We start from the raw sequence: 26,825 nt of genomic DNA, 5'->3' as shown, positions 1-26,825 counted from the left end.
CTGTGACCTTGTCAGCCAGCAGTTGAGGATCTTCTCTGCTGTGACCTTGTCAGCCAGCAGTCGTTGATCAGCTCTCGACACCTTCTGACCCAGCTATACCACTTTTAGGAATATACCCCAAGAACACCATAGCACTGTTTGAAAAGAAGAAATGCACCTCCATGTTTATGGCAGCATTGTTCACAATAGCAAAGATCTGGAAACAGCCCAAGTGTTCGTCAGTGGACAAGTGGATTAAAAAGCTTTGGTACATATATACTATGGAATACTACTCAGACATAAGAAATGATAACATTGGATCATTTACAACAACATGGATGGACCTTGATAACATTATACTGAGCGAAATATGTAAATCAGAAAAAGCTAAGAACTATATGATTTCATACTTAGGTGGGACATGAAAATGAGACTCAGAGACATGGACAAGAGTGTGGGGGTTACGGTGTGGGGGGAGGAGAAAGAGGGGGTTGGGGGAGGGGAAGGGCACAAAGAAAACCAGTTAGAAGGTGACGGAAGACAAATGGACTTTGGGTGATGGGAATGCAGCATAATCAAATGTCAAAATAACCTAGAGATATTTTCTCTGAACATATGTACCCTGATTTATCAATGTCACCCCATTAAAATTAATAAAAAATTAAAATAAAAAAAATACCAGTAAAAATTAGTCCCAAACAGCTGAATCTTGATGCATTGTTCTCTGAAAAGAAGATTCCCCATTGAGGGAGTCATCTTATAGTAGGTACTATTTCTTGAGGATTATATATAGTGGGGTTCCTTGAGTTATAACACATTTCCGTTCCTACGACAGTAATGTAACCCAAATTTTGGTGTATGTTGAAACACACCCTAGCCTAAGTCACTTACCTATCCTAACACAGCTTTAAAATCATAACCTAGAACATAAAAACACAACTAAGCCACAGAAAAAGGAAAAGGACATAAATATACTGGACTCTACACTGTACTGCATATTCTGCTGTAAGCAATCAAACTAGTTCGCCTACGTTATCTCTAAGTATGACACTAACAGCGTAAGCTGAAACACATCTCAATTTTTAAAAGTTTTTTTATGGTAGTTAGCGTCTAAACTTGAAACATTGTATGTCAAGACATTAATAACCCAAGGCCCCCTGTACCAGGAATTGAGCCAAGGAGCATTTTATGGGCATTTAGAAAAGACAAATCCTAACAACCACCCTATAAGAAAAGTATTATGATTATATCAAGATTTCTGATGTAATAGTAATGGATTACAGATGATGAAATGGAGGTTAGAGAGGTTGAGGGGATGTCACAGGGATTATCTCCCCTAGTGGGGGGCCCTCAGGAATAAGCTAATCTCCATCAGGAGAACTGTCCCCTGGACAGGATGAGGTCTCCAGTGCTGCTTCTAGAAGTTAACTTTTTCTGGGAGGAAAAGAGGGCATAGGCTGATGCAAAATTCCATTTTGTAGGTAAGGAACCTAAAGCATAGAGAGGGTAATAATTTCTCCAGGGTCACACAGATAAGCCAGAATTTGCCCACAGGGTTAGATGATTTCAAAGGCTAAGCTCTTCCCACATTTCCTAAATAACTCATGTGAGCTATAGCTATGAGAGGTTTCTAAGAGATGGATTGCTTAAATGCAGCCACTGAAAAGAAGTGTCTCATTCATGGGACAGCTTTCTGTGGCCATTCTCATCTGTGGATGTGTTGAGAGGCAGTCTATTTCTATTATTCAGGGAGTAAGAATTCTACTCACATGGCTTGTTCAAGGCCATTTGTGTCTTTTCCTTTTTAGCTATTTATTTTCCTCCTTTGTGAGCTCCTCTGTCAGGGCAGAGGGAAGAGGTAGAATGCTAACCACCCACTTAGGTAACTTTGGGGAAATGTATCATTGGGGATATGGTTAAACAACTGGATAACATGACATTTTATAGAATTTTGTCTACCTGAATTCTCTGGAACCCACATTAGTTTTATTAATTTGCCCCATGGTGAGTTTAGTAAGAGGTCATACACAGGACAAAGGGCCTTTATCAGATATGTAAGCTCCATCCTAGAAACCCATGGGTTTAAGATTGTGGCCATTCAGTTAATGGCTGTTCAAAAATTAATGATGGTCATAGGCAAATGACTTATCAAACTTTGGTCTTAGTAAGGTGACCAACTATTTTACAATGAAAAGGAGAACAAAAATAAAGTGAAGAAAACAATATCTTAAATAAAAGAAACATTTTATTCATTGCAACAATAATACAATATATGATAAATGCATAATAAACACATTTATAATATTTTATATTGTAATTATGCTTACATGCCTATTAATTTTTAATAATAATTGTAAGAAATTGAATTCATTAAGTTTCCATTGAATGAATATTTTTTGTTAATGTATCATCTTGTAACAATATATTAGAAATATCTAAACAAAAAATACCCTTCATAATGAATTTTACAGCAAGTGCTGCAGCTAGACTATCAACATTCAATCTTAATTTCTTACTTGTCCAAAAATCATCAGCAATTGAAAAAACTCTTTCAACTGCTGCATTAGTTGCAGGGCAGCACAATGTAAATGGAACAAGAATAAATAAATTTTCACATGGAATATGTTCATTTTTAAAATGGCTGAATATTTCCATCCATCTTTTATCAATTTCAACATGTTCATTTTCCCATTGTATTAATTTTTCAGAATTTAAATATACATTCAGTCTTCTAATTTCTTCAAAGAGACAACTGTCATCTATTTTGATGTCTGGTATTTATTTAGATAAAAACTCAAGACAAGATTCAATATCCATCCAATATACTTGTGATGAAGTAAAAAAAATACCATTGAAAACTGTTATTTCCCATGATGTTTGTTTCAGACCATTCGTCGATATATTGAAAACATGTCTGGTAAAAATTCTGCACTTCTTTGATAAACTTTTCTGTTATGCCTGGATTTGATTCCTCTAAGTCTGACAATTTTCTTTTTATAATTGAAGAAATTTTTCTTCAAAATGAGATTTATATTTAAGGATGAAGCCTTTCAAAATAAGACTAACTTCTGAAGCTGAAATGTGTTCACCTTCAATCTTTTGAATTGTTTTGTGGAAAATAGATGCTTGATTATGTACAAAATACATTAATATCTCAGATATTTTATTATTGAAAAATGATTTCAGGATTTTAGGACATTTGCCTAAACTTAAAAAGTACAAATAGAGAGGCTCAAATAATTGTAGAACTTGCTCTATAGCAGGTGTTAGAGTAAGCCATCTAACTTTTGAATATCCTGAAAGTTTTTTTGTATTCAACATTTGCTTCTTTACAAAATTGTTTTAATATAGCAACACAAATGGTAAAACGATTAAAATGCAAATAAATTGTAGTTATTATTACTTCTGCAATTGGTATGGCACATGATGCTGTGTTGATTACATTTGACAAAATATGTGTTTTACAACCTATTTTTAGTATTTTCTTTTGGAGTAACTCTTGTAATTTTACATACACATTATTCACCCCTTTGCGTCTTCGCCCACCAAAATGTGTATTTGTATTATTGGCCATTAGTGCAACAACTTTAGATTTCAAATTGTTTTCATTTATTACTCTGTATAGATGGTTTGGCAAAATTTCAGAAGTTTTGCCCTCAATGGATTTTAAATTTAAAAATTTTACTTGTGGCCTGACCTGTGGTGGAGCAGTGGATAAAGCGTCGACCTGGAATGCTGAGGTCGCAGGTTCAAAACCCTGGGCTTGCCTGGTCAAGGCACATATGGGAGTTGATGCTTCCTGCTCCTCCCCCTTCTCTCTCTCTCCCCCCTCTCCCCTCTCTCTCTAATAAAAATGAATAAATAAAATCTAAAAAAGTAAATAAATAAATAATTAATTTAAAAAAATTTTACTTGAATGCCCTTGGTAACATTAAAATATCTTACTATTATTGGATACAACTTAATTTCATTATGATTTGATGCATCAGATAAAATCATTACAAATGCTGCAGTTTCCAAGTCCTCTGAAAGTATTTTGTCACAGTCATTTTTAAATACTGATTTCAAAATAGCCTCGCATTTTGTCTTGGCATATGAAAATTTTGCAGTGTAAAACTTTTTCAATAATTTAGTCATACAATCCATACTGTGAAAACTTTGATTGTGAATTCTGGTATGAAATACAAATGTTTCCTCCATTGTAGCCAACTGTTTTTCATCTTCAGAATAATTTGAAGTTTTAAAAAAACTTGTTACTTTACAACTGGAAGCTGATGTGTCTAATGATTGCTTATGTTTGTTGGGGGTCAAGTGTTTCATTATCGCTGCTCTGCCTCCAACTGCAATACAAAATTCTCCGCTGCAAATATTGCAGAAAACAATGATATCTTTCTTTGATATGAAGAATGAAAATTCCTTTTTCAATTTATTGTTGAAATGGCATTTTCTCTTTTTTGATTTTTGCATCCCTTAAATAAAATTAAAAATTAAAAATAAAATATAGAGCTACACAAATGCTGCAAGCACATTAGGAACTGAAAACGTTACATCATGGTAGGCATATTTTCCGGAAGCTAAATTAACAAAACTAAATATCCAACAAAACCACTAATTTGGAGTGATATTCAGGTGTATTTATTATTTTCTAATTTAAAAACATCTGCTTTATGCAACTATTTAATCAAAATGCATTATTAATAGACATGGTTTGAAGTTTCCACTTTAAAACTCAAATTTCAGGAAAATACTTGTAAATAAAAGTATGTGTATTTGGAAATTATTAAATAGGTAATGAATTAATAAAATGTGAATTGTGTTTACCTGTCTGATTGAATATTCACTGAGAGGAAATAATTGTGAGTCTACAATGTCGTATGTGCTGTGGTTGTGTTTCAGTAAGAAGTACACAAAGCCATTTGTGCGCTCAGTATATCGTGTGCTCTCTCAAGGTCTTCAATGCAGAGCACAAGTGTCTCATAATCTTGTCTTGCTGCACTGTACTGATCCTTGATGAATCATCATGTCAAATACAAATATGTCACATTACACGCAATGGATCCATCCTGCATCAATCGAATACAAACATTTACAGATTAGTCTTCCAATATCAAAAAGGAGGACACTTTTCGAGGGAGGATGAAACTTACAAAAGACGAACTGTCCTCCCTAAAGGAGGATGATTGGTCTCCTTATCTTCTAGGGAGGATCGTGGACTCTCAAGGTTCAAGGCTCTCATAAGGCTATCTGGACTCACTCAATCAGGCTCCTGAGCCAGGGAAGGAACTCCTTCTCCAACATGTTGGACAGATGCTCTGTTCCATTGCTACAAGCCATGCAATGATGTGACCCTCAACCTCACCAGGCAGGCTGAAGGACTGGGACCAGCTGGACTTATTAGGAATCTTTCTCCACTGAACCAAAACTAGCCTTCCACTGTGGCTTCCACCTTTCTCTTTTCTGCTCCTCCACTGCCCAGTAATTTATTTATTTTTTAAAGATTTTATTTATTGATTAGAGAGAGGAGAGAGAGAGGAGGGGAGCAGGAAGCATCAATTTGTAGTAGTTGCTTCTCATATGTACCTTCTTGACTGGGCAAACCTGGGGGTTTCAAACTGGGGACCTCAGCATTCCAGATCAACGCTCTACTCACTGTGCACCACAGGTCAGGCTACTGCCCACTAATTTAAATGGATAACAGTAAGCTTTATTTTTTTAAAGAACAAGTAAAAATAAGACAACCAATATGATGAAGGCCCTGTGCACCCATCACCAATCTCACACTCCTTCTCTCTGCACCCCCTCTGTGGGATCCCAATGTGGAAGAGACCCTGGTGGAAGCATTGATAGTGCTGTAATAAATAGAAGAAAGTGGCAGGCATAGGCTAGAATTTAAATGCGGTGGTATTTATAACCTGTGTCTATAAACTGCATAACTGTGGATAACCTTATCCAACCTTTCTAAGCTCCATTTTGTTGTCTGTAAAATGGAAATAATACACTTATTGCATGGGTTGTTGTGGGGATTAAATTGGATAGTGCTCTGAAATCATTAACATTTGGTATTTTTTTTTTTTTTTTTGTATTTTTCTGAAGCTGGAAACAGGGAGGCAGTCAGACAAACTCCCGCAAGTGCCCGACCGGGATCAACCCGGCACGCCCACCAGGAGGCGATGCTCTGCCCATCTGGGGCACTGCTCTGTTGCAACCAGAGCCACTCTAGCGCCTGAGGCAAAGGCCACAGAGCCATCCTCAGCGCCGGGGCCAACTTTGCTCCAATGGAGCCTTGGCTGCGGGAAGGGAAGAGAGAGACAGAGAGGAAGGAGGGGGGAGGAATGGAGAAGCAGATGGGTGCTTCTCCTGTGTGCCCTGGCCAGGAATCGAACCTGGGACTCCTGCACGCCAGGCCGACGCCCTACCACTGAGCCAACCAACCAGGGCTAACATTTGGTATTTTAAGTAGCTGTTCCAAGGGTTTTATCTCCCTCCAGAACCTTGAAGAGGAAATGCGCCTTGAAATAGGGGAAGAGAAGATTTGTTGGAGGTCATAGTTAGCTTAAACATCCCAGATCCCGGACCCCTCTGACTGGGAACCTTTCCTGCCCCTCCCTTGCCTCCCGCTTTCCATCTTGCCTCTGCAGATTAAAAACATACCTTTCACCCAAAGTGCCCACTTCTAATGTGACCAATCGTCCTCCTTAAAGGAGGACAATCCTTCTTTGGTAAGTTCTGTCCTTTCTAGAAACGTGTCCTCCTATAGGTCCTCCTTTTTGATATTGGAAGACTAATCTGTAAATGTCTGTATTGGATCGATGTAGTCGATCCATTGTGTGTGATGTGATTATTTGTATCTAAATGAGTACTTTTTTCTTATAATTATTATTAAAAATTAATAGGCATGTAAGCATAATTACAATATAAAATATTACTGTAGAGCCAGTGGCCAGGGCCAGGGCCACTATCACAGCCGCCTGGCCCATGCAGGTTCGCATTGGATTCAGACAGTTGGTAAAGAAACAACAGAGCCAAAAACTGATGGGCAGTCATCTTTAATTCTAGCTTGCACCCGGCAGGCAAGTAAAAAATATACACTGGGCTCCAAAACCCACTCACATTCAGTGCTCACAAAGCTACTGACTTATCCGAGTTTCCTAGAATCAAAGGTTTCTAGCTCACCAGCCTTATTCTCCTCAGTTCCCCATCTCCTTCCTTATCCCAGATACAAACTCTGCACAAAGTGGCATCTCACTCAGCACTCCGCCATCTTGGCTGCTTCTCCTGGCCTACTCCACATGGCCTCCTTCTGCTCTCTGCTCTGCTCTCTCCTCTGAAGATAATCTCAGGAACCAAGAGGGCAAGCTCTCACTCCATCCCCATTTTATAGTGTAGAAATTCAAACCCTTAATCCAATATACAAAATAGGGAAGTCTCTAATATAAAGTCACTTTCTGAGGCATGATTGGATTGTACCACCCCACATCAAAACGGGTGGGAAAGGCTTAATCCCAAAACCAAGCCCCAGGCTACAAGGATTCTGCCTGCCTTTAGCCCACCCCAACACACATTAATATCACCTGGGCGACGGCCTCCTCGTGTTACATTTTATCCGCCCAACAATTACAAATGTTTTTATTACGCATTTATCATATTATAGTGTATTATTGTTGTAATGAATAAAATGTTTCTTTTATTTACAATATTGTTTTCTTCATTTTTGTCCTTTTCATTGTAAAAAAGTTGGTCACCTTACCACTTCTCAGGGAAGCCTTACTAATTACCAACAATCACTGCAGTGAGCCCTGGTCTTGGCTTTTTGCCATTTAGGAAAGGGGAGGGAGGATGACACTGGCTCGTAGTTCTCATTAAAGGTTAAAGGTAGTTCTAGGCGTAGCCTAAACCTGAAGGAGCCCTCAATCCTAGCCTTCCTGCAATTTGCATTCCAATAGGGCTGCTTCACTCGGCCAACCCTACCCGCAGGCGCCTCGGGCAGTGAGGGCGACAGCAGCTCCAGTCCCCCGAGCGGAAAGAGCGCGGGGGCGCAGGGGTTGGGGATCTGGAGGAGGCTTAGCGCCCCGCCCCGTGGTTGGGAACTCTGCTCCCCCCGCCGGTTGGCCGAAGGGGCGGGGCCAGAGGGCGTGGCATCCTGCAGGTGAGCCAGCCGCTCAAGTTTCACTGAAACTTAGCCGGCCCTGGGAGGGGCGCAGAGGCTCCAATTAGTGGCGGTTGAGAAGGTATCTTTCTTTTGGAGCGGAGAGTGGAGGCCTGGGTTCTAATAAGTGGCGGCCAGTTCCTCCGTCCACCCCGCAACGGGACTGCTGTAAGGATGCGAAGCCCTGGCGCGGTGTGGCTGCTGCGGGGCACCGTCCTGCTGGCGGCTTCCGCCTCCTGCAATCGCACCGTCCACGGTGAGGAACTTGGCCGGGGAGGTCTCCGCCGCCAAGGAGCCGGCTTCGGGGCACTGTGGACACGGGGTGGAAGCGGGCAGGGTGTTCTGCTACCGCCCACCACCTCCTCTGCATCCCGCAACCTCCTCTCGGCGGCTTGGGTGGGGATCCCAGCACCCGGAGAGCCACCGAGTGGGCCCCCGGGCGAGGCCGACGTCGACGGGGGAGCCGGGAAGGGAACCCTCGAGTCTGAAGGGTACCCGATGGGCTCAGCCTCCCTTCCCACGGTGGCTTCTTTGGAAACACGGAGTCATTAGGAGCTTTTCGCACACCCTGGCGACCTCCTCCGGGATAGTCCCATGGGACCGCTGGTCCAGGAGGCCCTGGAGGGGTAGCGAGCTGGTGGCTCGAGTAGAGTGGAGTGGGTGGGAACCGCCGGCCTGGAACCTTCTACCTCTCTTTTTTGCTACACCTTCAGCCTTTGAACTCCCCCTTTGGGATCGGCCCGTGGCGGTCAGACACCTCAGGGCCGCAGCTGCTCTGGCACGGGGGATCGCCGGGCTATGGAAGTCAGGACCCGACCCCGCTAGGTTTCCGGGGTAACCAGCGCGCAGCCTCAAGTGTGTTAGTCCAGTTGGGCGTCACGCATATTTATGAATGGAAGTCTTTGACCACGGCCTTTATTCGACCAGGTGACCTTAGGGCCTTGGCTTTCGGTGGCCCTTCCATGCCCCACTGACTGCCACTCGAGTCGAAGGCTGCCAACCCTGGGAACTGAACAGCACAAGAGCCACCTGGTGCTCAGGTGCCAAAGTGTGCAAGGCTGCCTGGTTCCGTGGGTGTGCTGCCCTGGGTGTGTTCCAGTTGTCCTGCGGCGGGTGGAGTCTCCCTGGCAGAGCGGGACTCTGAGGGCGGGGGTTGGGGGGTGAGGTCGCGCTACTTGTGATGCTAACGGGCGCCTGGCTGTTTGGAGCTGCGAGGGTAGCTAGCCTTCAATGGGAGGTTTTTATTTCCCTAGGAAAGTTGCAGACCTGCTGTAAAAGGCCGCTTCTCACTTTTATCCTTTTCATGCAGACATTGTAAAAAGAGCAAATCACTGAATTAGATTGAAGAATGTGATTCTTTTACCTCTGGAGTTACAGACAAAGTGTATTAAGGTGGATCCTTGAAAACTACCCTACTGTATACATTTTATTGTCAGCATTTATTCAATTCCAGGAAGTATGGAAAACGATGAACACTTTTCATTTGCCTTTGTCTTTTACAGTTGGAAACTTAAAATTCAGGAGCTGAACTTAGAATGTGCAAACATTTTGGACAAATATGTGGCTGCAGGTGATTTCAGTGCCTATATGATTCAGGCAGTTTCTATAGTAAGCTTGCTCTGAGTGCTGGTTTGTTCTTGTTTACAAAGTAACTGGGCTTGGATTAGGGGATTCCTGGAGTATAAGGTGAACTTAATTTAATTATTATTATTATTATTATTATTATTTTTTAACAGAGAGAGAGAGTCAGAGAGAGGGATAGATAGGGACAGATAGACGGGAACAGAGAGATGAGAAGCATCAATCATCAGTTTTTCGTGGCGACACCTTAGTTATTCATTGATTGCTTTCTCACATGTGCCTTGACTGCTGGCCTTCAGCAGACAGAGTAACCCCTTGCTCGAGCCAGCGACCTTGGGTCCAAGCTGGTGAGCTTTTGCTCAAACCAGATAAGCCCGTGCTCAAGCTGGTGATCTCAGGGTCTCGAACCTGGATCCTCCACATCCCAGTCCGGCGCTATATCCAGTGCGCCACCGCCTGGTCAGGCAAGGTGAACTTAATTTAAAAACAACAAAACATCAAGTTACTTGTTAACCAGAATTATTTAATAGTTCACTTTGGAGTGTTTTCTTTTTCCTCTGCATACTTTTATTCCTTTGTAGGGTAACTTTCCTTCCAACTTGAAACCAAATTGATTTTTTTTTTTTTTTACAGGGACAGAGAGAGTCAGAGAGAGGGATAGGCAGGGACAGACAGATAGGAACGGACAGAGATGAGAAGCATCAATCATCAGTTTTTCATTGTGAGACCTTAGTTGTTCATTGATTGCTCTCTCATATGTGCCTTGACCGTGGGGCTACAGCAGACCAAGTAACCCCTTGCTTGAGCCAGCGACCTTGGGTCCAAGCAGGTGAGCTTTTGCTCAAACCAGATGAGCCTGTGCTCAAACTAGCGACCTCGGGGTCTCGAACCTGGGTCCTCCGCATCCCAGTCTGATGCTCTATCCACTGAGCCACCGCCTGGTCAGGCCTAAATTGATTTTGATTAAGAAATTGAGCGTCACCTGTGTTTTTCTAGACCTCAGTCCATGCCTTTGCTCATCTCCTTTTAGTTGACCCTTACGTGTGCTCCTCAGTTTGCTACAAGACAAGTAACAGCTTTGTTGTTCTCCCCAAGGGCCTTGCTTCAAAAGACTGCCTCATGGAAGGAAACTCTCATTTTATGGATGTGGCCCAGTGAATTGGGAGGGGGGCAAGGAATGTACTCCATCAGGCTTCACTTTTTTTCCTCTCACAACAGTAATTGATAATTCTTTGTGTGAATATCTTTAATCTGTCTCCCCACTGGATAACTCTTGGAGGCCAGAGACACTCTTGTGATCTCCATTGCCATGGTCCAGCACAGACATTACCTAAGGGACCGCAGTAAATAGTAAATGAAGAATGAAGTGAGAGAATTTGCCCAGAGTTACCTAGTAGGTTGATGGCAGTTGGGTATTTAAATTGGTTTCTTTCAGGCACTTATTACTTTCTACCATATCCCAAGCCTGGGAGGTCCCCTATGATATAGTCATTCTGTTTTTCTTTTGTAGACGAAAACTTTTTTTCTCTTTGTTATTGGTTTTTAATGATATGAGTAATATGTAATCATTGCAGAGCAAAAATAAGGGGGGGTTCAGTTAAGTCACCCTCATGTACAAGTAACCACTGCTCAAATTTTGGTACATATCCTTTCTCATGCTTTCATGCATCCATCCATGAATAAAATATGTATTCATAAATATAGAAAACCTTTTAGTACAAGTCTGGGATTATGTAAACATTAGTAGCATGTCAGTAACTATAAAACACTTTTAATGACTTTAAAATATACTAAAGGTGAATGTATCAAACATTTTAAATTGGTCCTCTGAGCTAGACAAATGGGATATTTCCAATGTGTTATATATATAATAAGAGAGAACATGAAGATGGGATTTTAAAAATTGGTGTTGTTTCCCTGGCTTGCCTTGTAGTTACTAATTAACCTTGATAGGTGATGTTTTAGTAAAGTCTGTGTTTGACTTTTTTTTGGTTTTATTAGCTGGGCAAGTGTTGAAAGGAAAACAGTTCATCCTGAAAAAAACCCCCACATAATTTACTAAAGTGTACCTAGGAAGAGGTACTTAAAAACTGGAGCTTTTTCTTTTTCAGTTTCTGCTTTTAAAGGTTGTGAACAAAAGAAGATGTGGAGTGAGGAGATAGTAGGGAAAAGGATACAAGTGGAGAGTTAACAACAATCAAGTGCTTGCTTTATACTTGATTCAGTGGGGAGTGCTTAAAATAAATGATTGCTTTGAAAGTTAAAAATTTTATATGCATTTTTTTTGCTTGACCTGTAGTGGTGCAGTGGATAAAGCATCAACCTGGAACACTGAGGTCGCTGGTTCAAAACCCTGGGCTTGCCCAGTCAAGGCACGTATGGGAGTTGATGTTTCCTGCGCTTCCCTCTTTCTCTTTCTCTCTCTCTCTTCTCTAAAGTGAATAAAGTCTTAAAAAATATTTTTTTAACTTTTATATGCATTTTTTCAAAACTGTACAAATCAGAAGTTTTAAAAAGTGAAAATCCCCTATTCTCTCCCCTTTCCACAGACTTCTTTATGCACAAATACATATTTTGTAACAATAGAAAGATAATATATGTGCTCTCCTATAATTTATTTAATTGAATAAATACATTCATGGTCAGTGTATAGAAATCTGTTCATAACTTTTTTAAATCAAATTTTTAATGTATAAGTTTGAATTCTGTCAATGATATATATACACCTAGGTCAATTTCTTAGGTCAAAGTTGAGGCTAAATTCACTTTTAAATTTAATCCAAACAGCTGAGCCAACTAGCTCTCTGTATTTTGACAGCCCAATGAGATGAGTGTGTACTATAACTACCTGTGCTAAATCCATCATAATATTTATCATATTGTATTTTAATTACCAGTTTACCAATTACCCATTAGATTTCATTACCTTAAGAGCAGAGATTGTCATGTTCACTTTGTCTTGAAGTAGGTACCAAATTATTTGCTAAATGAATAGTGAACAGTATCTACTCAGGTAGTATGTATTGATCCATAGTTATTGAGCATTAGTCGGTAAATATTCTATAATCTGATTTAAAATTTCTCAAATTTAAATAAGAAACTCATACCAAGGTTTTATTTTACTTTGTGCTAAATTATTTTATTTTTAAATTAATTTATTGATTTTTTTTTAAGAGAGATGTATTAGGCCCTGGCTGGATAGCTTGGTTGGTTAGAGCATTCTCCCAAAGTGCAGAGGTTGCTGGTTCAATCCCCAGTACATACAAGAACAGATTGATATTCCTGTTTCTTGCTCTCTCTCCCTTCCTCTCTCTAAAATCAATAAAATAAACATTGAAAAGAGAGAGAGGGAGACAGGAACATGGATCTGTTCCTGTATGTGCCCTGACCAGGGATTAAACCCACAACTTTTGCATATTGGGATAATGCTCTAACCAACCAAGCTATCAGGGCTGTGCTAAATTATTTTTTGAAGTTACAGCTTTGAGGCATTTTGTTATACAAAGCTAGTACTCATATTCATAAACTAATAACTTAAAATTAATCATACATTTACTTTTTTTTTTTTTTGCTTGACCTAGTTAATCTTTAGCTTCATTGATTTCTGGCTGCTCTATAAGGAGACCTTCCATTGTCTTGGTGATTTAAAAGTGTAATTTGTCAATGAGTATCTCTATTTAATTAAAAAAATTTTTTTGATTAGAGGGAGAAATATTGATTTGTTGTTCTGCTTAGTTGTGCATTATTGATTGCTTCTTTTATGTGCCTTGACTGGGGCTTGGACCCACAACCTTGGAGTATCACAGGATGATGTGCTAACCAGCTAAGCTACCCCACCAGGGCAAATAAGCATCTCTTATGTTTCTTTTATTGGCAGTAGACCTTACACCTAGTATTAATGCTGCTTCCCTGTTTTGTTATTGTGGGTTCAAACCTACCTCTGTAATAGCCACCACTGAAGGCAGATTTTGGTAGACTTCGATAAACTTATTTGACTTGAGGCTCTGTATGCTTCATGGCTTGCAAAACATAATGACCTGCAAATCCTGCAGCCAATGACCAGTCCAACTGTTACCACTGTACTGACCATGGCTCCATTCGGCTCTATCCCCATCAAGAGTATAGTGCTGGTGTAAACAAACCTCCTGCACTGCCAGTCATATAAAAGTATAGCACCTCAGCCCCGAGACCACAGCCACCAACACCATACCTCTACCAGAAAACAATGCAGCCACCACTAGCAGGGACAAATGTCCCAAGAAAACACAGCAGTGGTGGCCTTTCCATACTTTTACAGAGGGAATACATGTATTACTCACTGTATAAATGTCATAAATTAATGAACTATAGTCATTGTACCACATTGGGTGCACTTGTGCATGGGGATACATTCTGAGAATGTGTTGCCAAGCCATTATGTTATTGTTTGAATGTCATAGAGTGCACTTATACAAATCTAGATGACATAGCCTACTACACACCTAGGCTATTTGATATAGCCTTTTGCTTCTAGGCTACAAGCCTGTACAAGGTGTTACTGTGCAAAACATGAGATTAAATCAAGCACAAGAGAATATGGTGTAATCAAGGGACACAGCAAACACGATGTGTATGGGGCTGCTGCTGTAACATGGCATACTGTTTTACAGCAATTTTTTTTTTTTTTAGTGAAAGTGAGACAGAGAAAGGGACAGATAAGGACAGACAGGAAGGGAAAGAGATGAGAAACATCAATTCTTTGTTTTGTCACCTTAGTTCATTGATTGCTTTCTCATATGTGCCTTGACAGGAGTGGGATTGGGGGGAACTACAGCGGAATCAGTGGCCTCTTGCTCAAGCCAGTTACCTTGAGCTTCAAGCTAGCAACCTTTGGGCTCAAGCTGGTGAGCCCATGCTCAAGCCAGCAACCTTGGGTTTCAACCCTGGGTCCTCTGTGTCCCAGACTGACAATCTATCCACTCTGCCACCGCCTGGTCAGGCTACAGCAAACTTCTTTTTTAATAAGTAGAGTATGTTCTAAAATAACAAAGTTTAGTAAATACATAAATGAGTAATAGTCATTTATTGTCATTATCAAGTACTGTACATAATTGTATGTGCTATATTTTTATGACTGGCAGTGCAGAGGTTTGTTTATACCAGCATCGCCACAAACACATGAGTAATACATTGTGCTGTGATTGTCATTTAGGTGATAGGAATTTTTCAACTCTTATTACATTCTATGGGACCACTGTCTTATGTGGTTCGTCGCTGACTGAACTGTCATTATACAGTGCATGATTGTAGTCCCTTTCTTGATAAAGGTTGAGACTAATATTTATGTTTTACCATGATAAACAACATTCCAGTAAATATATTTTTTTAATTTTTCTATTGGGGGGAGAAGTAGGGCTAGAGAGAGAGAGAGAGAGGGAAACATCAACTCATTGTTCCACTTCGTTGTTCCATTTTTAGTTGTACACTCATTGTTTGCTTCTCATATGTGGCCTTTCTAGGGATCAAACCTGTGACCTTGGCATGCTGGAACAATGCTCTATCTACTGAGACACTGGGCCAGGGCCCAGTAGATATATTTTTTAAAGATTTTATTTATTGATTTTGAGAGGAGAGATAGAGAAAGGGTGAGGAGGAGCAGGAAGCATGAACTTATAATAGTTGCCTCTCATACTAGTCAAGTTGCCTTGATGAAGCAAGCTGAAGATTTCGAACAGGTGACCTCAGCCTTCCAGGTTGTTGCTTTACCCACTGCGCCACCACAGGTCAGGCTGACTATTCTTGTACACACAGTATTTTTGTACTTTAGCTAGATACATGCGGGATAAATTCCTAGAAATAAATTGATAGGTCACAGGGCAAAACACTGTATTTTGACATGTTTTGCCAAATTGCCCTCCAAATAGATTGTACTACGTAGTTTACACTCCTTTGAAAAAGAAACCCAACAATATGGAGAGGTGTGAAGTAAAAAAAGAAAATTCTCTCTTCTCTAGCCATTTTACTCCACAGACATAGCTTGGGTATCCTTCTAGATTCCAGATTTTGCAAATAAATTATAATTTTGTTATACAGATGGAAGCATATTGTTCTGCCGGTCAGAGGCAGATTTAATGGTGGGTGGACCAGGTGCTTGCCCTGGGTCCCGACTTCTGAAGAACCCTGCGGGCCGTGAGTTTGAGACCCCTGGTCTATGGTGTCTATCTTTCCATTTAAATATTTATTGAATAGTGTAGTATCCACTATATATTATAGCTAGGGACTGTGCTAGGGATATGGTGAGTCAGGAATGGGAGCTGATGAACTGTGCTTCTTTCCTGTTTGTTTATGGTTGGGATGGAGGTGCTGTCCTGAGCATCTGTGGGTATGTATTTTTGCATACTTGGGCAAGTATTGTTGATTACAGCCCCCAAATGAGAGGATACTTTTATAGCCAGTATATGTATTTAAGTTTCATGTGTGCATTTCATTTTTTCTCTGCTCTCTGAGTTAAAGTGATTTTACCTGGTTTATAGGTGAGTTTTTTAGTTGGGATGTGGGATAGCATCAGGTCAGGACAAGAGTTTGGGGAATGGTAGGACACTGTACAGGGTAAAAGTCTGTACCCTCTGCTGAAGGCTTCAGGGACTTCTGAGCAGCATCTCCACGTTTACCAGTGGTACAACTTCAGACATGAGCAGCATGCTGTTTGTGTGCTCTGCAGCTGGTACAATAAACACAGTTAACATGAACAAGTTTATTATTATTTTTAAATTATTTTTATTTATTTATTCATTTTAGAGAAGAGAGAGAGAGAAGGCAGGGAGGAGCAGGAAGCAACTCCCATATATGCCTTGACCAGACAAGCCCAGGGTTTTGAACCGGCGATGTCAGCATTTCAGGTAGGCGCTTTATCCACTGCGCCACCACAGGTCATGCTATGAACAAGATTTTTTTTTTTTTTTTTTTTTTCTTTTCTGAAGCTGGAAACAGGGAGAGATAGTCAGACAGACTCCCGCATGCGCCCGACCGGGACCCACCCGGCACGCCCACCATGGGGCGACGCTCTGCCCACCAGGGGGCGATGCTCTGCCCATCCTGGGCGTCGCCATGTTGCGACCATCCTGGGCGTCGCCATATTGCGACCAGAGCCACTCTAGCGCCTGGGGCAGAGGCCACAGAGCCATCCCCAGCGCCCGGGCCATCCCTGCTCCAATGGAGCCTGGCTGCGGGAGGGGAAGAGAGAGACAGAGAGGAAGGCGCGGCGGAGGGGTGGAGAAGCAAATGAGCGCTTCTCCTATGTGCCCTGGCCGGGAATCGAACCCGGGTCCTCCGCACGCTAGGCCGACGCTCTACCGCTGAGCCAACCGGCCAGGGCTGAACAAGATTTTTGATTAACATCATTCATCGTTGTATGTTGGAATATTCTCAGAATTAATTTCTCCCTCCTTTTCTTCCTTTTTTCCTTACTCTCTTTTTATTTCTCCATACCTCCCTTTCTTTCTTTTTTGTTTTTTTTTAGTATTTTTTTCTCCTTTATTTTAGCATTTTTATTTAAAACAGAGTTTGATCTCTTTACGTGAATCTTTCTGACCTGATATATGTTCTTTTCCATGAAAAATTTAAAATATGAAAGTAGAATATTATGAAAGTGAATCCCATGTAGCCCTCACTCAGCCTTTTTTTTTTAAAGATTTTATTCATTTTAGAAAAGAGAGAGAAAGAGAAAGGGAGGGAGGAGCAGGAAGTATCAACTCCCTTATGTACCTCGACCAGGCTAGCCCAGGGTTTTGAACCAGTGACTTCAGTGTTCCAGGTCTCCACTTTATCCACTGGGCCACCACAGGTCAGGGTTAACAGTTTTATTAAGATAATTATGTCAACAATTCAGTAGCTTTTAGAACAGGGGTCCCCAAACTACGGCCCGCGGGCCACATGCAGCCCCCTGAGGCCATTTATCTGCCCCCGCCGCACTTCCGGAAGGGGCACCTCTTTCATTGGTGGTCAGTGAGAGGAGCATAGTTCCCATTGAAATACTGGTCAGTTGGTTGATTTAAATTTACTTGTTCTTTATTTTAAATATTGTATTTGTTCCCATTTTGTTTTTTTTTACTTTAAAATAAGATCTGTGCAGTGTGCATAGGGATTTGTTCATAGCTTTTTTTATAGTCTGGCCCTCCAGACTGAGGGACAGTGAACTGGCCCCCTGTGTAAAAAGTTTGGGGACCCCTGTCTTAGAATATTCATAGGGTTCTATATCTATCACCACAGTCAACTTTAGGACACTTTTATTACCCTCAAAGAACACCCCACACTACTTCTTAGGCTGGCTGGCACCTCCAACCTCCCTATTCCCCAGTCCCTGGTAACCTTCAATCTAATTTTTGTTTAGAGATTGGCCTATTTAGGACATTTACTATAGAATTATACAATACACATTCCTTTGTAACTGTTTTCACTTCTCATAATCTTTTCAATGTCCCTCCATGTGGTAGCATTTATCAGTACTTCTCTTTTATTGTCAAATAATATTCCACTGTATGCATAGACTGCATTTTATTTTTCCATTTATTTGTCCATTGACATTTGGATTATTTTCTCTTTTTGGCTGTTCTGAATAGTGCTGCTGTGAATATTCATGTACACTTTTTGTATGGACATATGTTTTCATTTGTCTTAGGTAGATACCCACAATGGGAATTGCTAGGTGGCATGACAGCTCTGTGTGTAACCGTCTGAATGTGTTCCACAGCAGGTGTGCATTTTACTTTCCCACCAGGACTGTCTTAGGTGCCAATCATTGTGTTATTTTAAAATAAATCCAGATATTTTAGAATATTTCAGTATATATTCATAAAACATAAGGATTTCTTTTCTAAACATAACCACTAACAATAATATCTTAGTCAAATATCCAATCAGTGTTCAAATTTCTAGTTGTCTCATAAATGTTATAAACATTATTTTAACACTTTAAATCAGGATACAGATAAGGTGACTCTGAGGAGTCTGATGATGACTTCAGCTCTGGTCTTTTGTCTCAGTTTTTTTGTAACAAGTTCAATAAAAAGCTGAAGTTCTGAAAAAAAATTAGTGTTTATTGGTATTAAGGTGGTTTATACCTAACCTGTTGTGGAACAGTGCATAAAGTGTCAACCTGGAACACTGAGGTCACAAGTTCAAAACCCTGCGTCAAGACACATATGTGAGCCTGACCAGGCGGTGGAGCAGTGGATAGAGCGTCGGACTGGGATGCAGAAGGATCTAGGTTTGAGACCTCGAGGTCACCAGCTTGAGCGCCGGCTCATCTGGTTTGAGCAAAAAAGCTCATCAGCTTGGACCCCAGGTCGCTGGCTCGAGCAAGGGGGTTACTCGGTTTACTGAAGGCCCGTGGTCAGGGCACATATGAGAAAGCAATCAATGAACAACTAAGGTGTTGCAACACGCAATGAAAAACTAATGATTGATGTTTCTCATCTCTCTGTTCCTGTCTGTCTGTCCCTGTCTATCCCTCTCTCTGACTCTCTCTCTGTCTCCGAAAAAAATAAAAAAGACACATATGCGAGTTGATGCTTCCTTTTCCTCCCCACCTTCTCTCTCTCTCTCTCTCTCTGTCTTTTTCTGACAAGCGCACTTGCACTTACTCTTATCTCTAAAAAATGAATAAATAAAATGTTTAAAAAAAAGTGGTTTGCTTCATAGAGTTGTACTCCTGTAACCCTGCTAGTGTCTGTGGTTTTGTGTGCTAACTGGGCCAGGTCAGGCCCTAAGGAAAGGCTGAGTCCCTCCCTGCCTTCACTGCTGGCTGGCTGGGCTTTTCTGTCCCGCAGGTATGTCGAGCACCTATTCTATGTCCAGAGCTCTGCCAGGGGCTGTGGGGACCAGAAAGGAATTGTGACAGCCCTAGAACTAAAGAAGCCTATGAGTCATATACTGGGACCTTTAACCATTTTGGGGCCTGGGCAAGTTCCACAGACACCATACCATCTGTCAATACATTGGTACTGTTCTCTGGGGTGCATCACAGTTGGTCACTCTGTTAACTGGTTTTGAAAAACATAAATGGTTCATGAAATCAATGTAGAAGATGGTGACTGGCTTTTTATAAGAATGTATAGAAAATATCAGTGTTCCCTGCATAATAAGGGTAATTATTATTTTGTGAACCTTTTCTTTCTATTATGGATATTTGTATTGGGACTAGGTAACCATACCAAGTATGTTTCTTAATATGGGTTATAGTCAAGTATATGAAGAACACTGTAATATGTAAGATTATTTTTATTTAAAAATAATGTTCTTTTAAAAATTATAAGAGAAATTGGAATAAGACATAGGTCTGTCCTAAGTGTATTGGTTTCCTATGCCATAGCAGATTGCCAAAAAATGATGGTTAAACAACAGAAATTTATTTTCTCACAGTTGTGGAGACCAGAAGTCTGAAATCAAGGTGTTGTCTCTGAAGGTTTCTAGGGGAGAATCTGTGTCTAGACCCCTCCAGCTTCTGGTGGCTGTTGGCACTCCTTAGCTTGTTTCTTGGCATCCTATCTCTGCCTCCTTTTTACACCTCTTTCTTCTCTCTTCTGTCTCTATCAAATCTCCCTCTGCCTTTCTCTTACAAAGACACTTGACATTGGATTTAGGGCCCACCTGGATAATCCAGGATTATTGCATATTAAGATCCTTCATTCTACAAAGATCCTTTTTCTAAATAAGATAGTGATCACAGATTCTAAGGATTAGGAGTGAACCCACCTTTTGAGGAGGCCGCCTTTTAACCCACTACACTAAGTGAAAAATTAAGTATTGATCTCCATACCATCTATGCCTCTGCACAACCACTGATTCTGCGGAACATGGGTGCAGAGCTAGAAGGGAAAAAGTGATGGCCAAGCATAGCGATGACCAGATAAACTTGGGAGTAGGTTTTACATCCTCCCTGGCATGCCATGGTGTGCTCTGCCCTGTTTTCTCTGCATGATGGAAGGCCTGATCTTCCCCAGAATTAAAGTAAGATTCTTCAGTCTCCTCAAATTGCCCCTCACTTTCTTCTGCAGTTCCACGAACACTTGGTTGGGGCAAGTTGTAGGCTGAATATGTCATTCACTTGTTTGTGGTTTCTAAAGTTTAATTTGTAATATGGGGACATGAGCACATAAGTTGTTAAAGCTTGCCACTTTCCTTGAAGGTCAGAACAGAAATTTGTCTTTGGTGCACCCACCCCTCCAGTTACCTTAAAGCCAGAAAGCTTGCCTGAGAACTAGCCTCCACAGGAAAGTCTCCAGGAGGCCCACACCAAAGCACGTGGTGGTGGGGAATTCCTGCCATGGCTGAGGCTATCCTTGTGGGTGGAGAGGGAATGTCCCTGTGCTTCTGGGAATCCCTGCTTTGGGCTGTGGGATAAGGAATGGCTGATTGGCTAAGCTAGATCCTGTCTCAGCCAGAGTAAGATGGCCATTATAGAAACAGTTGGGAATTAATGAGTGTAAACAGTTTGTAAAAATAAGATTTATATAAATCAGTGTTATATTCCACACAGGCTCCATAACCCGCTGATAAAAAACAATACTATAAAAAACCAGGCAGTAGAAATCTCAGTAATCCAGTTAGTCAAAAGAAAACCCATGTAAGCATTCTGTGTACCAATTCTGTCTCTTTCTAAAATGGTTTTACTTGAACATACCAGCATTACTGCGGAAACATTGATTTCGGTAATGACCCTTGTCTGTCTTGCCTTTCTTGTACAGCTGTCAATAAATCCTCTAAAGGAAGAAGTCTGATTGGTAAGATTGACTCATCTCAAATCCCTGAAGGAATTACAGTGGAACCAGGCTTTTCTGTGGATGAGTTTTCTGCCTCTCTCCTCACTGGAAAACTGACTACTGTCTTCCTTCCAATTGTTTACACGATTGTGTTTGTGGTCGGTTTGCCAAGTAATGGCATGGCCCTGTGGGTCTTCCTTTTCCGGACAAAGAAGAAGCACCCCGCTGTGGTTTATATGGCCAATCTGGCCTTGGCAGACCTCCTCTCCATCATGTGGTTCCCGTTGAAGATTGCCTATCATATACATGGCAACAACTGGATTTACGGGGAATCCCTTTGCAAGGTACTCATTGGTTTTTTCTATGGCAACATGTACTGCTCCATTCTCTTTATGACCTGCCTCAGTGTGCAGCGATATTGGGTTATTGTGAACCCCATGGTGCACACCAGGAAGAACGCGAACATTGCCATTGGTATCTCCTTGGGAATATGGCTGCTAATTCTGCTGGTCACCATCCCTTTGTATGTAGTGAGGCAGACCAATCACATTTCAGCCCTTAACATCACCACCTGTCATGATGTTTTACCTGAGCGGGTGTTGGTGGGGGACATGTTCAATTATTTCCTCTCTCTGGCCATTGGAGTCTTTCTCTTCCCAGCCTTCCTCATGGCTTCTGCCTATGTGCTGATGATCAGAGCACTTCAGTCCTCTGCCATTGATGAGAACTCAGGAAAGAAGAGGAAGAGAGCCATTAAACTTATCATCACTGTCCTGGCCATGTACCTGATCTGCTTCACTCCTAGTAACTTTCTGCTCGTAGTGCATTATTTCATGATTAAACAGTGGGGCCAGAGCCACGTCTACACCCTGTACATTGTAGCCCTCTGCCTCTCCACCCTCAACAGCTGCATTGACCCTTTTGTCTATTATTTTGTTTCAGAAGACTTTAGGAATCATGCAAAAAACGCTCTTCTTTGTCGAAGTGTCCGTGCAGTAAAGCGGATGCAAGTATCCCTCATATCAAAGAAATCCTCTAGGAAATCCAGTTCTTATTCTTCCAGTTCAACCACCATTAAAACCTCCTATTGAGGATTCCAGCTCGTCTGATGGAAGTTTTACAGGAGGACTTGGAGTTTGCTTAATGTTATGGGAATATTTCTGGGGTTTCCTAACCCAGTGGGTTTTTTATCACATACCATGTATATGCAGCACCTCTCAGGATTGCTGGAAGCTTCCCTGTTTGCATGAAGAAAATCCACCAAATTAACATAAATGTCAGTTTTAGAATTCCTCCACTCTGGTTCTCCCAGAAATGAAACTTAGAGAAGCAGACTTTTTAGAAAGTGGCAGAAACCCAACTCCCAGAAACCTAGTCACTTGCAAAAACTGGTCTTGGTGTGGAGACTTAAGTTCTTAGCTGAAACTACACTTCTACATCTGGGGTCAATCACAGTCTTACTAGAATTTAAAGGCTCTCAGAGTTGATCAATCCAATTGACTGACTTCACAGTTGAAGAAACTTTTAAAGAGGCAAAGGAGCTAGCTGCCCAGTCTCAGGCTTCTGCCCAATGGCAGTGGGTTAGGATTGGGCAGCAGAATTTAAATGGTTAGAAGGGTTCTTGTACCACCACCTCTTGAAATCATTGAGGCTATTGTTTTAAGAATGCAGGTTTGTCAGACTCGGGAATGAGAGCTCAGTCTGGGAACAGGGCCCAGGAACCTGTATACTAGTAAGCCTCCGTGTGAGGCTCTTGCACACCAAGTCTGGCTGTGGTTTCCACTTAACAAGGTGCCTAGGTAGTTTTTAAAAAGAGAAGACAGAATGCTGTGTGTTTCTTATGTTCAGCATATAATAAAATGAAACTATGGAGTCTTAATATTTTTATTAATCTTGAGCTTTTTTATGTTATCGTCACTTCAAGGAAAATACAAAGAGGATTTTAAACATGAATATACAAATTTTGTATAACATTTTACTGACTTCAGTGAAATCTTCAGGTAGCATGAGTTTTTCAACTATGAATAGAATTTACTACTTAGTATTTTAAGAAATTATTGTTGGACTATTTATTGTCAGTTTTGTGCCATTATAAAATATGAAATTATAAAGACTTCACTGGATTTGAACCACATCTATTTGGAAAAGAACACTAAAATAGATGTTTTTTGCAGTAATATATCTAAGAGGTACGTACTTGACTCCTAACTGACTTTATACAACTTGTATTTGTGAGTTTTTGAAATAATTATTTTATTGTATGATTTATAAATAATACTATTTTTACAACTTCTTTCTGAATTGTGTGTGTGTGTGTGTGTGTGTGTTTGAGAGAAGGATTATAAAATGGGGAGCAACACTTTTTCTGGAAGAAATGATAGAAATGATGTGATGCTCACCCCTTTTTCTTACTTAGAAACCGTACTGTACATATTGCTCTGTGATCATTGTTTCTCACTTACTTACATTTCAGGATTGTTTCCAAGTCTGCATCTATAGATTATCCATCATTTTTAAAGGATACAGACTATTTAATATTTTGAATATATTGTGATGTATTTAGTCATTTCCCTACCTATGGCTTTCTTCCCTACTACCTACCCCCCATTAATATGGCACTTTATTGAACATCTGTGTGTGGACATTTTTGTGAGTGTTTCCTCAGGATGAATTCCTGAAAGTAGACTGGCCAGGTCAAAAGTTAGACACCTATTTTAAATTTTAAATTTTGGGCCTGACCAGGAGGTGGCACAGTGGATAGAACATTGGCCTGGGGTGCTGAGGACCTAGGTTTGAAACCCTAATGTCATAGTCTTGAGCACAGGTTCATCTGGCTTGAGCACAGAGTCGCAAACTTGAGCCCAAAAGTCACTGTCTTGAAGCCCAAGGTCACTGGCTTGAGCAAGGAGTCACTGGCTCGGCTGGAGCCCCCTGGTCAAAGCACCTTAGTACTGCAACTATGAGTGACGCTTTTCATCTATCTGTCTGTCTTTAGCTAAAAAACGAAAATTTAAATTTTGGTAACTCTTGCCAGATGGACTTCAGTAATTTATACTTCTACCAAAATGTACATTTATACCTGTTTCCTAAAATATTTACCCACACGTGATCCATCAATCTTGAAATTTTACCAGTCTGATTGGGGGAGGGGAGAATCTTGTTCTTTTCATTTGTTTTGCAGTAGCACAGCCTAGTGGCCAAGAATGTAGGCCCTGAGCTACCAGGCAGGGCTGACTTCTCACTCCATTTCATAGGGAAGATACTTCTCTGTGCCTCAGTTTCCTCACTGAGTTATTAGGATTAAACAATTGACACATTTAAGCACTGACACATATTATGTAGCATTATTATTATTCCTCTGTCTGCTAATAAGATGTCACTTTCTGCCAGTTGTATCCTGCCTGCCTTCGTGCTTTGTCTGCTTTGAGTCTCTAGAAGGCTTGTTGGGTTGTCCTCATTTTACAGGTAAGAAAGAAAAAGGTAGTTGAAGCAGGATAAAAGGGAGCAGAAACAAGTGGAACACCAGTCCTATAGGTGTTCTATAGGGTGATCTAGTAGGAATAATCTTTGTGGTATAGTCATTTTCATAATACATGCTTTAAAATCAAACTGAATGAAACATAAATATAAAAAGTCTGTTGCTACCCAGGCCAATTCTCATCTCCCAGAAGGTTAATTTTATACTAATTTGTTTATATACAACATATGTATATAAACCCTTCAAAGAAGAATGAATATAGTAAAATAAGAAGGGATATGTATACATACATACATATATATACATTTATATGTCAGTTTCACAATCAATTCATATGGATCTTCCTCATTTTTAGTGACCAAGTAGTATTCCATATATGTATAATCATAGTTTAATCATTAGACTAATGAAGATGAAGTATTTTTCCTGGTTCATTTTTACCAAGTCTTTGACTCTACATTAAGAAGAGAAAAATAAATAATTTGAGAAATATAATCATAAAGATGTTTTTGGCTGAAGCAAGTTTTTCAAATTGTACTTGTTTCTTGTGCCTTTGAGAAGCGGCTCATGAAGCCCTGGTCTACCTGAATTACACCCCATGGAGGAACTCGGGTTCTAAGAGAGCAGTGTCCTGTGTGTGGCTGCCTTTGCTCTTGTCTCAGCAGTCTTATTATGGTCTGGTTTTTCTAAACTATCCCAAAGTTTGAATATTTTCCATTCTACTGGCTCTATTTACTGAGAGGTTCCTCTCAATTTGAAAGTGAATGTGGATTTGTGTCCCACTATGCAGGACACAACCTAAACTAACTTGACTGGATTGGTTTTAGTGGGTGTTTCCTTGTACATTATAGTTTTTCACAGAGGAGTTTCGGAGGTAATTAATTTCCTGGTTATCTCAATTTCATAAGTCCTAGGGCTATCCTCTCATCAGTATGCATAGTTCAGTGATTACATCTTTGTTCCAGTAACTTTAAGCTTTTGGAGGCCCATGAGAGGAGTGGAATGAATATATTATCAAATCAAAGGTTCAGTTTGTCACTGCTGACCCCTGGTCCTATTGATTAAAATTATGAATTTGTGCTACAGAGGTTGAATGTCTTAAAAAAGAAGTTTCTGATTCCATACTAGTCAAAAGCATGTGTCTTGTCCACCCCCACCCCTAATTCTGAAATTAAAAAAGAAAACAAAACCCTGATAGATTTACTTAGTTGTCTACAGTGTGTCCGTAAAGTCATGGTGCACTTTTGACCGGTCACAGGAAAGCAACAAAAGATGATAGAAATGTGAAATCTACACCAAATAAAAGGAAAACCCTCCCAGTTTCTGTAGGATGATGTGGCAGCATGTGCACATGTGCAGATGATGACATAACACCATGTATACAGTGGAGCAGCCCATGGCCATGCCAGTCGAGATGTGGACTGTACAGAGGAAAGTTCAGTGTGTTCTGTGGCTCGCTAAATTCGAATCCGTGACCAAAGTGCAATGTGAATATTGGCGCGTTTTGTTTTTTTTTTAAATTTTTTTTTATTTAAAGATTTTATTTATTCATTATAGAGAGGGAAGAGAGAGAGAGAGAAGGGGGGAGGAGCAGGAAGCATCAACTCCCATATGTGCCTTGACCAGGCAAGCCCAGGGTTTTGAACCAGCAACCTCAGCATTTCCAGGTTGACGCTTTATCCACTGCGCCACCACAGGTCAGGCGAATATTGGCGCGTTTGTAATGAAGTGCCACCACATAGGAATAACATTACTTGGTGGGATAAGCAGTTGAAGGAAACCAGCAGTTTGGTGGAGAAACCCCGTTCTGGTAGGCCATCAGTCAGTGACGAGTCTGTAGAGGCTATACGGGATAGCTACCTAAGAAGCCCTAAAAATCTGTGCGTGAGCCCACAACGAACTG

General features: G+C 40.8%; 1 protein-coding gene and 1 pseudogene across 1 annotated transcript; one reads left to right on the top strand and one right to left on the bottom strand.

Moving 5' to 3' along the window:
- The first annotated feature begins 8,019 nt into the window (after positions 1-8,019).
- Positions 8,020-26,283, top strand: F2RL1 (F2R like trypsin receptor 1). Its single transcript, XM_066381733.1, has 2 exons — positions 8,020-8,381; positions 21,430-26,283. Exons 1-2 carry the CDS (start codon positions 8,300-8,302, stop codon positions 22,533-22,535), a joined length of 1,188 nt encoding a protein of 395 aa, XP_066237830.1. The 5' UTR covers positions 8,020-8,299; the 3' UTR covers positions 22,536-26,283.
- Positions 9,012-13,796, bottom strand: LOC136403324 (mitochondrial import inner membrane translocase subunit TIM14 pseudogene; annotated as a pseudogene).
- Positions 26,284-26,825: the final 542 nt, after the last annotated feature.

Source organism: Saccopteryx leptura, chromosome 4 (genome assembly GCF_036850995.1).
Source record: "Saccopteryx leptura isolate mSacLep1 chromosome 4, mSacLep1_pri_phased_curated, whole genome shotgun sequence".
Classification (NCBI taxonomy): Eukaryota; Metazoa; Chordata; class Mammalia; order Chiroptera; family Emballonuridae; genus Saccopteryx; species Saccopteryx leptura.
The sequence above is the reverse complement of the archived record's forward strand: the minus strand, read 5'-3'. Positions and strand labels throughout refer to the sequence as shown.